Source organism: Varroa jacobsoni, unplaced genomic scaffold (assembly GCF_002532875.2).
Source record: "Varroa jacobsoni isolate VJ856 unplaced genomic scaffold, vjacob_1.0 scaffold_339, whole genome shotgun sequence".
NCBI lineage: Eukaryota > Metazoa > Arthropoda > Arachnida > Mesostigmata > Varroidae > Varroa > Varroa jacobsoni.
In genome coordinates, this window is record NW_019213241.1 from 1,826 (window position 1) to 14,702 (window position 12,877).

Sequence of the window (12,877 nt, forward strand, 5' to 3'; positions counted from 1 at the left end):
GTGTAAACGTACACAAAATTAGCAGCCAGGAAAAGTAAGTTATCAACTACTGTAGTAATATTTTGATCGGAGTAATATAGAATAGGTTAAGCTCATATCATTATTACGATTTAATCATATTGTCACTAGTGCGAACTTAAATCGTCTATTACCGAAGAATTTTCGAGTCAGTCGCACTATCTGATGAGCTACGAACGACTAATGGCAAATGCAAAAAGAAAAAGGCCACTTTTTGAATGGGGTGTACACTCAATAGAATCTTGTTTTAGTTCCAAAGAAAAGTTTAACAATCAAAAGCGTACATATATTGTTTTGTAGCATATAACAATATGTTTGAGTCGATATGGCAAAACATTTAGGCGGCTAATAGCATGGTTAAGGTTCCCATAACAACGAAATATTCAAAATATATCCTCATGGCGAGTTTTTAAGTTAAACTCGCCATGAGGATATACTTTTTAAGTTAAAGTAATAATTATTGTTACTTAGCTCTAGAGAAGTAGCAGTCATAATGAAGTGCAGGGTTGTTTATTTGGCGCCGTGCGTCGTATGTTTATGTTCTAGCTTGTCGTGTTGTTTAAATTAGACAGCGTCATTAAATGATCAACAATTATCTAAGGACATATTGCAGCTGAAGGTTTCGGATATAAAACTAGTTGAAACTGCTGATGACAGATCAGATCCTGATTTTGGTCCATCTCCGGATTCACTTCGTCTGCTAACAAACAAACTTACATACTAATGTAGGTACAGTCGGGCAATGACCGTCAACGCCAATACACTAACGTATGTCTATAACGGGAGTACACACACAGACAAGCAGGCCACATTGCTAACAAAAATGGCAAATTAGCCCATTCTCTTCAAGTTAATCACGTTTCCAGGAAAACGTATCTTAAACAAGATTAGATTGTGTTATTTCGAAAAACTGGGTTTTACCCCTGCTTGCTATAAACAGAACCATACGATCATTATACAGACAGGTTGGGATACGTAATACTAATCGTTATTGTGGTTGTCTATTATCATCCTCCGGATCAGTTATGCACAGTACGCGGCCCAAGTAACGCTTCTCCAAGGTTTTATATGGTATACAGCTCCATGGAAGTGCAATAGATATGCTTAGCCTTCTTTACGTTCACAATGTTCCCTTAGAAGCACGGGTATCTTAAACATTTAATGTAGCTTCGATGGAAAGCCCTATTACAAGATGAAACATAGCCAAAAAATACTTGTTCTCTATTCTATCTAACAACATCGACATAAAAAAAGTGACAAACTTTGAAAATGTTTGGTGACAATAGTAATTTTCATTTATTTTTCACTAATCTTTATTTTTTTATATTTATTAACACCAGTTCTATAGCTCTATAACACTGTAGCACTCTATTTGGCGAACAGAGGTCTACGAGGGCTTTAGTTATCAACAACATCGACATTGTTCCTGAACTGTCCGAGTAATTCGATTTAAATAAAAAAAAATGCAATGATCAGCGAAAGTAACTATTTACCATGAAGATATGCATTTTTTTTTTATATTTTTCTAAAGCGTAGTTAGTTCATTAGGTATAAAAAAAATATTTCGAAATAACTTTTTCATACACTAAATACATTGTCATATCGATTGACAGACTAGTCTCATAACTCGTCTATCGATTTCTGTGATTGTAAGTTAATCTGGTAGTGTCGCTAACGGGACCACGACGTGACGTATCGAAGCTTAGCTGTCTTCATATGATTACTTCAATCCAACAAATGACGCTTGGTAATAATGAATAGAGCTCTTCAGGTATCAGTGGTATCCATTATTATTACTGAAAAGTTATTGTGATAGATCTGTGTTACTTTAGTACGATGTTTTGAGGAAATTAGTTACAGAGCCTGCTGACAAGAGGGCAATCACGAACATAATAACGAATAATAATTGCCTTCTCTCGATATTTGGTGATAATATTCTAAAAATTATTGTTATAAATTCGTTTTGCCATAGGCCAGCGGCTATCAGAAACGAGATCAATAAAGTTTTATAACATTGAGTACATGTACGTACACAAAGTTATAAAAATATAAGAGTATAGGCACATGTGCTTATGTGCCAATACTCTTCCCTTTATCCCTTTACTTCGTCCTCTGCAAGGTGTGTCCATAGTTTAGCGAATCCTTCAGATCTAAGAAGAAAGCTACCTTCAATAAGATCAGGCTTTTAGTCAATCAAGCAACAACTTTAGCCAGTATTGTATTCATAATTTTTTAATTGTATCTATCTAATAAATACACGCCAACATCGATTTTCTTCGCCCTACCTATTATTGGCCTCTGAAACCAATGAGAAACGGTTCCAGCAGAAATGTTCATGGATCACATCTCTAATCGAAAATTGCTTGTAAAGCCTTAGAAAACGACTTGCTAGTGCTGAGTAGCGCTGTCCGGTCTAGTACTACTTATATAACTAGCGCAAAGCTCTCTTATGTTTTTAATCAACATTTTCATATAGCTACGGGTCTTCTTCGACGTGAATGCGCCTTCGTACGCACTCAGTAGCGGCACAACAGCTTCAATTGGAACAAGCGTAATCTTTTCGCCTGGATTGAGGAGAGGGCATTTAACTTCGGCGAGTTGATGATACAGTTTTTTGCTGGCATCCCCCTGAACCTCGCGAGTTTTCAATACTTTCAAAAAAGCAGCTGTTTCAAGAGCTGTTAGTAGTGTATCCTGCTGAAGATTGAATATGTCCGAGAGACATGCCGTTGGCACGAGAATTTGGCGTTTCTTGTAGTCCCGAGCCACAATGTAAAAATTGTTCATAGTGCACAGCATTTGGACCTGCAATCGGGAATCAATAAAAATCAAATTTCAGTCTAGTCAAACCAACATACGTTTGTCGTTTTACTTATAAAAGCCAATAAAAACAAATAAGAACTATCTACATGTAAGCCTATACAATCAAGCCTGCATTTTCTCGACATGATCATGCTGTGTCATATAGTGACAACACTAGCACTGGTGATGACGAGCAGCTAAATATTAGCTCCTTTAGGTATGGATGCGATAGGTTCAGATTATTTGCCGTAAAAGGATCGCTGATAAAGTATGTTCTGAATTGAATTTGGAACTATTTGGAATTTGGAAGATTACTCCATTACGGTTCGTCACCATTTCATTTATGCGTTAAAACACCCGACCTCTCAAAGCGATGACTTCCAGATATCCTGCAACATTGTACTGTCGTTCTTTTCCGCTAACCTATCAAATATACTTGATTCGTTAAGTTCATGCAAATAAGGAGTGGCACGACATCTATGGTGGAAATCATACATCAGGATCTCGTCCGTAGGTAATAGTTACTCCGATTTATTGCCAGCTACTACAATGCAAACATTTGTGTAATCCATTTTATTCTATCATTTATGCTTTACGCAAAGCTCCGATACCTAAAAACGCTTGTTCATTAAAAACTAGGGGTTTTAAGTTGCTTGCACTAGCCGAATAAATGACTCAGGATACAATAGTTCCCCAAGGCGTATCACTGATAAAAAAAATTAATAGAATTGTTGCTAAATTTAAAGCTGAGTTCCGCAAATACACCGCGATTAATATAACTAAGTATGTAAATAGAGAAATCAATAGGAAGAAAGTGGCAATGCCTTTGAAATATTTTTCTAGGCCTATTTTAAAAATAATTTTATGCTTACCTTGATCAGAGAATAAGATTCCTTATCATCGTCACCTTTAAATTCAGAGTTTGAAGTTTTGATGCCATGCCGTGTTGGATCCACTTCGATCAAGCCATCGTTAATGAGTGGCTTTACTAGATCTTCTAGATCCGCGAAATGGTATGGCTTACAGTGACTGAAATAATGTCATCGCACAATAGGCAGCATTCAGTTTAATAAGTACCTTCAATCTGAAAGTTTATACACCCAAAGAGTCGCACTGAAACTTAACGGCTCATCGCGAACATCTATAAAATGTCTATATGTAATTTTTGAAGTACATTTTAAAAATTATATTTTTATTATTACCATCAGAGAATTGCGTCTTTTCCTCATGTTCACGTATACATGGTTCCGTTAAAATATTATATAAGCCATTGTCAAATGTTTCCGAGTTTTTTGAAATGCAACCATTAATCCTATCACTAATCGGCATTTATCGTTTCCATAGAGATTTTCGAATAGCAATTTACAAGATATTATTCCCCACATGAACCTTAAATAAAGTGTTTTATCAGCGGCGTAATACGGTAAATTTGTTTCATTCTAACAGATGTTCTTAGCTACATAAGAATAGTGCTTGTGTTTAAGACAAAAATTCAGATAGGGTCTCTTGTGTAGCGGAATAAAGGAAATATCGTATATTATAAATATTGAGACAGCTTGGATAGGAATTTTCCCCTTTATCAGTGTAACCTCTCCCCCTTGTTGGCCCTAAAGCTTACATTTCCGTTTCAATCAACGCGATCAGAAAATAGGGTAAAAAACAAAGTGGTCCAGAAAGCGGATCAAGATACACAACTTTTAGTACATAAAAAGGAAAAACCATGGAAAGTATTACTAATTATTAAAATATTTCTAAATTCATACATGTTATTGCTAAACTAGACGGCAAAAAATCGCCAAAAAACAATGGGGTCAAACGGATGCAACCCAATACTATTCTACACGTAAATTGATGAATAGGAACGATAAAAAAAAAACAGCGCTTCTTAATTAATATTACATAGGAGTTTACTAAATTAGTGTACTTTTTTTTTACCTAAGAATCTTTATGCTCGCAATATCGCCGTCGCTTATACACAAACGTTGCACGATGTGGTACTTGAATTCCAGCTGATTTCTAATCGGTTTGACAAAAGCCACGATTGCAGGATGTGAATAGACATTTTCTCTAAGATATTCTGGCGGAATTTTCCTTATCTCTTCAATACGCGTTGTTGCGGTCACGCCGCTGTCGACAAAATACAATGTAGCCTATAATAAAGAATCGACAAAGAGAAACTCTTATTTTCGATGTGTACCATATTGATAACATTCAGTTGGGTTACATCAGAATTGACAGTATGGGTACGAAAATGGGCAGAATAATCTAAGTAAGAAGAATAATCTAAGTAAGTCCGTTAATACCCAATCCGTATCCCCTGATGTTTGACAAAATCAAACAGTCTTTACTATATTGTTCGAGGGATAAACGATCAGTGGCTGATGCCAGATAGTAAACAAGTATAACTATTATCAATCGATTGAAATATTATTGCGATAAAGTTATGCTCTTGACAAACCTGACTATTTTCTACGTCGATAACGACAGCTCGATTATATTGCGACGTCTCGGACGTTGTATCGTCAAGCGCTAAACACGGCATACCTCTATACACATGAGAAGGGGCCTTGAAACAGGATTCGGAGTTTATTCGCGTTAAGAGCTCGTTCCGTAGGTTGATTTCGTCCGTCGTAGTGAAATGAAATTTCAGCTCACGGCCACCCGCAAAAGGACCCACCATAGCATCGACTTGGTTACCACTAGGGATGAGTTCATGTTTGAAAGCCGTACTGTAAGGTATATTTGCGAGGTACGTATATTCTGAACCAAGTGTAGGGGAATCATTGCTAACGGTACAAGCCGCCGTAAAAGTACACGTTGCAGTTGTACGCTGATCATCGTTCGCTTCGAGTTTTGGCTGCGAATCCTTTATCCGAAGCTTTCCCGTCGGTGTAATCTCGACAGGATTTTGCAAGTTCGCATTCAGTGTAATAAACTCCATTATTTTTTCATCTGTCCTATGGCGCTGCCTCAAAAACATAATTGGCGGATAGCCATTTTGTTGCTGTAACGATTCGAAGTATTTCTGCAGAGTTACTTCGCTGCCCGCAAGCTGTTTGTTCAGTTTCGACAACATATGAATCACGTCCGTTGCCGCGGGCAGTTTCTGCCTAGGCTCTCCAAATATGTCCAACTCAACCGAGTCTCGTGTAGAAGCTTTGAGTACTGGTCTGAGCTCTCTGGAAAAAACAGGAAACATAACTGGTACATGCAATAATGCGCCATACCTTTGGCACATAATGTCAAAGACAGATGGGAGTCCCCTGAAGAAATCCCAATCATCCAGATTACTAAGTTGAGGTGGTTTTTCACAGCCTATTTCGTATTCGGTCAATTCATCAAGGTACTGCATGAGGTCGTCCGGTTTTACGTCTGTCGTAAAGAATTTCTCCATCCTTGCTCGGAGCATCACTTAAAATTGGACGAATAGTGCTTATTGCACTACTCGCGTAGCTCCTTTTCAGTGTCGAGTTTCTTTAAAGACAAAAAACAGAACAGCACGGGATATATGGATATCAGGATAAAGATGGAAGAGATGGAGCAATTCCTAGATATAACCGCAGTATTCCTCATGCAAAATCCCTGACTATGTGCTTGTAGACAATTTTGACAGACTAAAATAAGCTAAAATCAAACGTTTTTGCTTACTGATTTTTCCACTTCATCCAAATTTGGTTAGATGAATGTAGATATCGCATAAGACAACATTAGCAAAGGGAAATCTAGATCTCCTCGAACCAATACTATGGTCAACTATATTTGGATTATTTATATGGCTATCAGAGAGCCAAATCCGCAAATAAAAATTCAACCAAACAATTACTGCAAACAGAAAGCCCTGATGTGGTGACGAACGCCATTTGTAGCTGCCTCAAAAGTCGACCAGTCTACAAATGGATAATACTTTGAGAAATTATATATTTCTTAATGTTTCGGAAGGCAGAGTGGATTTAGATATAACTGCAGCGTGGTTAGGGTCAGAGTAGCATTAAAGAATAAAAATTAAATCCTTTCTGAACTTCATATCTGTGGCAGCCAGTATGGGCTGCAGCAGGTTTGCGAAATGCCTTTAGAACATTTAAATAAAACGATAACGAAGTATTCCTTTGTGCATGAAATAATCGTTTAACTACTATGATCGAATACATATTTAGCTTCAAAATAACTAACCGAATAACTGACTGCTATTGTATGATAATCTCTGCTAGACAAAAACCTTAGTTACTATTATTGTTATTATGCCAAACAAGAGAAGTCTTTTTTCCCCAAATCGCATCTTATGCAGATCACAGCAAGACAAGTTTGCGTTTACAGTCAGCAGACGACAGTAAGAAAATTATGTTTGAAATTTCTACACCAATTCTACAAAGTTTGCATCGATTGCATACATCTTTCTGCTACAAGCACAAAAGCCTTAATGAAAGGGTTTGCGTTCTAATAGGTTTCAGCTCAACATACTAAAGAACAAAATAGCGATAAGTACTCATACCCGTATCTTGGACCGAAACTCAGCCCTCCTTGTCCCCAGTTTATAGATCCGTCGTAATTCGGTCTACTATTAAGTTGTATATATCGATCGTCATGGTCACATAGAAATTCATTAAATCTGGATAGATCGGGGCGACTCCCTGGATTTGGTTGTCGAGGTAATCGGAACGGTAATGGCTGTTGTAATCGCGGCGATTGAATCAGGCGCACTTTTCCTTTTCCTTTATTTTTGACGGCAGGCTTCTGATTCTCAACCTGAAGATATTATGCATCCGTACAAAAATATGTTTCACTTAAATTGAACGTAAATGTCCACTTATTATTTTTTAGTATTATAGAGTTCATAAATTTAAGAGTTTTCTCCTAGGCCTAGCTAAGTTAGGCCCTTACTCTGGACCAAAATGCATTGCAGCCTCTGGCAAGGTAAGCACGGCCTTGTAACCACCTGCCCTCTACATGCGTTTTTTTAGTATGACATTTATGGCATTTTTGTTCTTTCAGGAGCCACTTTATAAATGAAGACAAGGCACCTTATTACATGAACTACTATTAATGTTGTTGGTCTGCTCAACGTAGACATACGTGCAATAGTTTACCTAGGAAATACCTTTTCAATATGCCTTTTAAATAGAGAATTTGTGATGCTCACCAGATTTGCAATATGGCTTGATTTTTCAGATTTACAGCTTACATAACGCGTATTTTTCACTGTTCGGATTGTGCAGCCTACTTCTTGTTCGAGAAAATCCTGAAGAGACTGGTATTTGTAGTCTTGGAAGGGTATAGGCTTACCTTTCCACTTTTTAAACTCGCCCTGAAGATCCTGTAGATCGATAATTAGTAATTTAGTAGGTCCGTCGCAGATTCGATAACAACAAGGAACGTCTCTACTACAATGGTGGTAACGAATAAAGAGACTAGTCCATATGATTTCACTGATGTTCCACAGCAGCAGAAACTTTATCTGATATAGAAAACGTTGTGTTGGTCTTTTTAGGAGCGGCTCCTGAAACTGAGAGCACATTTCCTTAGTATCTAAAGACTGTTTAACAAAACAAAGTCTTAGATACTGCAATGCTAAAAGAATGCTGCAAACCTTGTAGCTATATCAAGCTAACACCAAACAATCTCTAACTAAACGAGTGACATCTAACAGGGCGTACACGGCTTCTGTTACAAGTGAATAGTCAATGTTTACCAGTTTCCTGCAAATATATGTACTTGCTGGTTTGCACATTTTTCGTAAGAGGTTATGCTTGCAATCTGATAGTCGCCAAAGTTGATGGTTTGTTTACATTTCGCCTGAACGTATCGCACAGGGCCTACTAATCTAAAGAAATCTATATGTAGTTGCACCCAAAGAGCTTCCGTCAATACGAACTGACTGACCGAATAGCAGTCAATTATCTTATACTTAGTTATTTATATTATGCCAATAAGTTTAGCATTACCGTCTAATGAATACTATTTATATATGAGAGGCCATGGATGGCGGTAGGCGCTCATTATCTATCGCTCATACCTCAAGAGAGCATTCTTCGAATAAAATCCCTCGAATCGTTGAAATCAAGTCTTGAGGTACGTTCTGGTTAACTGCCATTATTCGATTATTACCACACTACCGTTCGTAATGGTCACTGTCTTCGAAACTGTTGAAGGTTCGTAAAAAAAATCACTTCAGACAACAATTATAGCAACACTTATGGTTTTGATATTCCTTTAAAATGCGCTAATGAATTTACTTGATATTTATAATGATTTTTTAGCCAAATAGCATGTAGGCAAAAAAAATGTAGTGATACAACCAAATGTCGTAAAAAACACCGACTAACCACACAGTTGTTCCAACAACCTGACGCTAAAGGCTTCTTAGTGGCGTGGTAATGTTAAAAGCTAATTGCATGTCACCATAGCAGTTGGAATCGAATATGTCTGGACCTGCTTTCCGCGCTTTACGGTTGGATCTTGAGCCGTTCGGCACCAGTTCAGACGACAGGCATAACATCAGCACGAAATAAAGTGTGTACACCTGAATTCAAGCCTAGAATAGAGCGTGCTTCTAAGGGAAGCGAGCAGACACGTTACCACCTATGCTATCATTGAAAAAAATCTTTGCTGAACATGCTGTAACTACAACAACCCAAATTTGGGTGCACGTAGCTATTTTTTGATGAAAAAGAAATACGAAAAAAACACCTATATTCATATATCTGATAGAATAAAAGGTGCATCGATTTTATTCGATAGGTCTTGTAGCTGCTATCGTTTACTTTAGTAGGCTAAATCTCTAACTATCATTAGATACGAAGACCCAATGTAGCTAAAGTTGACGATTTGAAACATCGCGCCATCTGTGGACATATCATTATCTTTCAGCCGATAGCTATAGTGTGTGCATTGTCGAATTTGAGGCGGCAGCACGCGCTCTGTACACTCATCAGCCGCAGTCGATACAGAAAACATTGAGACAATTGTAAGTGAAGTGGTTTGCGTTGTGCTCAAACCTTCACAAATAAGTTTACCTGTCACCACGCAATCAAGTTTGTGTTAGTTCTGTGCGCCAAGTTTGTGCTATCGCGCTCCCACAGTTACACAAAACACAAATACTGTCCAGTCATATCGCCATAGTCCAGTTATCTGAGCTCATTCAATTTCTTTCGATAGCTAACAAAGGGATTCGTGGCAAAAATAAGATGCCCGTTTCGTCGCGGTCAGGAGACTCGCATGCCGCAGCAGCTGCGGGCGGCGATCGAGCTGATCTCGAACAGTTAGATGAGCTGAAAAAACGCATGATGAAAGACGCTGAATCGCTTCTGCTTGACAAGTTCCCTGATCGCATTGCCCAACTAAACGCACTGCTCAAATCACCAGAATTCAATCTTGATCTGTCCTCGACGCACGCGAAACTCAACATACCTCGACCTAACCCCTCGCTAGTTCGACTGCCCGCCACAGACGAGCCTGAAGCTAAACGGAGAAGGACCCTCTGCGAAGATAGTTCGATGATGAGCACCGTCGAAGGGACCAAAGTAATGACGATGACTTACGGAACCGTTGACGTGAATAAAACGGTTATGCGACTTTTGGAGGTCGTCAAGCCCCACGTTCTTCAGCAACTCGATGATTGTAATCTGTTGAAAATGTGGATCGAGTTTCTTATTCCAAAGGTTGAGGATGGCAACAACTTCGGCGTCGACATCCAGGAAGAGTGCCTCAAGGAGGTGTCCACTATCGAAAGTGAAGCAGCTACCTACGTCGATCAAGGGATGCGATACTTTATGGCACGCGGTAAGATCGTCGCAAAGGTTGCAAAGTATCCATTTGTCGAAGACCTACGCAAGACTGTCGACGAAATTGACGAAAGGCATTACTTTAGCTTACGGCTAATTGTTCAGGAACTCCGCAATAACTACGCTGGTTTGCACGATATGCTAACGAAAAATTTAGAAAAAATCAAGAAACCTCGTAGCTCGAATGCAACGGAGAGTCTCTATTGAATCTGTATATTGCTATACGTACACACACAGATCTGTTCATTCCTCGCCAGATCCACTATGCTTGTAAGACAGTGTGATCAAATGGTGTCACTGTTTACCTAGGGGAAGAGCACGCTTACAGGCCACACAGATAGACCTTACATCAACAGTAAGTGATGATTCCGTTAAGCCGCACGAATACTTCTGATTACGCCTATTTAATGGTCTTCTTTTACTAATCACTACTAAATTTCGTTACTTGTTTGCATAATCTCGTATCTAAGGCTTGGATTCGTTATATGCTGCTTGTCCGTAACTTTCTCTTACGATATTGACCAACATGAAGTATATCAGTGCGGCGAGAAACCAAAATCTTGGTACTACGAATTCGTGTACGTAGTGTTTAGGCACATGAAGCGCGTGAGAGAACACAAAGATCTGGTGTCGTGCGACTACCGTGTGCTCCAACAACGCATTTCTTTTGCAATGGAAGGCCGTGCTTCAACAAAACCGTAATTCGTAAAAGGTACGAAACGTCCTGCCTTGTTCTTAGGCGATGTACACAGAAATCAATAAAAAAAAAAAACGTAGAAATTAATGTAGGAAGGAAAGTCTGTGGTATGTATAATGTATGAATAGAGGGTTACGGAATGGGATTGAAAAGTATGTGAATTTAGGCATGCATGCACAGCAATAGTAGCTTACGCTGTTGGCAGGGGAGATGTTTACTGGCGGTTTTCAGGATTTTCACAAAATCCTAGTCACAACTTCATAAATAAAAGGCGGCCTAAATTTTGCACTCTCTATAAGTGGTAATATTTCCAGAAAAAATCTGGATTATTTTTTTAGTAAAAATAAACAGCAAACGAAACAGACATGTAAAAAATGTGTTATATATTTAATACTATAATTACAACTCATACATACATTTATTATCGTTAATTAGTTCGTAGCGGTACGTAAAATCTTAAATATATTTGCATAAATGGTATACGAGTTTAAAAAGTGGTTGATTGAACACAACTGATCAGACCCAAACAAATGAATAAACAATTAAATTGGAAAAATTGTTTATGAGAGCGTATTGCTTAATAGTAAAGAGAGCATTATCTTAAATCATAAATATACAAACGTCATTGAATACTCATGAAGTTAACATGCTTCTTTTGAAGCTCAAAAAATGTCTGTCTCGCTGCTGCGTGAATTCTGTTAAAATTAGCGTTAGGCAGATAATGTCGACTGTAAACCTCTCAGATTGTTATATTTATTTTAAAGCTACTTCGCGCTATGCCCCCCCCCCATAACCGTCTATCTGTTCAACTTTAAAATTGAACAGATAGACGGTTATAGAAAATTATGCTGGCTAATATTGTGAAGTTTACCACTCTGATATAGGGTGGTCGGCTTAAATTGAGATTTTCTCGGAGCAGTCGCGCAGCAGTTTTATAGATGCACTCATACGAAATCGGGGTTACTAAATAAATTTGTTTTAAGGATAGCGCTTTCTCATCGGGATTAGTGATCAGCTATAATCCAAATTCCGCACACAAAACAAACCCCCATCGAGGCAATAAGCATAAGTTGAAAGTATACCGCATCGCAAATAAGTGTGCGATTATAAAAAGACAAAAGCAGGCCTTAATACAGCTCAACAAAAGCTCGACGACAGGGAAAAACAACGTTAACTGCAGTCGTCCAAAAACACAGTCGGATAACCTTTCTATTTCGATCAGGTTGTTAGTAATAGCGTTTCATGTTATAGCTGCCGTGTCAGTACAAAAATCATACAGGTGGTTTCTGGAATCATTTAAATCTTCAAACTCAATTAATGCCGTTGCTCACGGAAGAGAAACAGCAGATTGCCTTCGATCTTTCCAAGAGGAGAAAATGCTTAATTTCGACACAAAATTTCGGAGAAACGCGAACTACTTTAGTTACGAGCTAGAGGACGTGCCTGTTGAGGGTAAAAGCACTGAGCAAGGATCCAAGAAGTCTCGACATGACAACGTCCACTCATTCACTCCATGCTATCTGGAGGGTAGTTGCGAGACAAACATTCGCGAAAAGCCTGTAACCAGCTTAGCGTTGAACTA

General features: G+C 38.4%; 2 protein-coding genes across 3 annotated transcripts; one reads left to right on the forward strand and one right to left on the reverse strand.

The window, feature by feature from the left end:
- Window positions 1–1,288: 1,288 nt before the first annotated feature.
- On the reverse strand, window positions 1,289–9,250 carry LOC111259499 (uncharacterized). 2 transcript variants are annotated; one of them, XM_022831562.2, is made up of 8 exons: window positions 9,141–9,250; window positions 8,831–8,957; window positions 7,958–8,131; window positions 7,310–7,563; window positions 5,279–5,999; window positions 4,756–4,970; window positions 3,693–3,849; window positions 1,289–2,823 (listed from the first exon to the last, which is right to left on the reverse strand). In XM_022831562.2, the coding sequence occupies exons 2-8, from the start codon at window positions 8,906–8,908 to the stop codon at window positions 2,407–2,409; spliced, it is 2,016 nt and encodes a 671-aa protein (XP_022687297.1). In that variant the 5' UTR covers window positions 8,909–8,957; window positions 9,141–9,250; the 3' UTR covers window positions 1,289–2,406. The 2 variants fall into 2 exon arrangements, with proteins under 2 accessions (XP_022687297.1, XP_022687299.1); XM_022831564.2 differs by lacking the exons at window positions 7,958–8,131; window positions 8,831–8,957; window positions 9,141–9,250 and having other exon boundaries at window positions 5,279–6,294; window positions 7,310–7,398.
- A 447-nt stretch (window positions 9,251–9,697) lies between these two features.
- On the forward strand, window positions 9,698–11,856 carry LOC111259498 (proteasome activator complex subunit 3). Its single transcript, XM_022831560.2, has one exon. It carries the CDS (start codon window positions 10,002–10,004, stop codon window positions 10,803–10,805), a length of 804 nt encoding a protein of 267 aa, XP_022687295.1. The 5' UTR covers window positions 9,698–10,001; the 3' UTR covers window positions 10,806–11,856.
- The last annotated feature ends 1,021 nt before the right edge of the window (window positions 11,857–12,877 follow it).

Coding starts and splice junctions, on each gene's coding strand:
- LOC111259499 (XM_022831562.2), bottom strand. CDS start 8,908: ATGGCAGTTAACCAGAACGTACCTCAAGACTTGATTTCAACGATTCGA. Junction 7,564..7,957: donor CAAGCCATATTGCAAATCTG/GTGAGCATCACA, acceptor TAATATCTTCAG/GTTGAGAATCAGAAGCCTGC. Junction 4,971..5,278: donor TCGACGTAGAAAATAGTCAG/GTTTGTCAAGAG, acceptor TCTTTATTATAG/GCTACATTGTATTTTGTCGA.
- LOC111259498 (XM_022831560.2), top strand. CDS start 10,002: ATGCCCGTTTCGTCGCGGTCAGGAGACTCGCATGCCGCAGCAGCTGCG.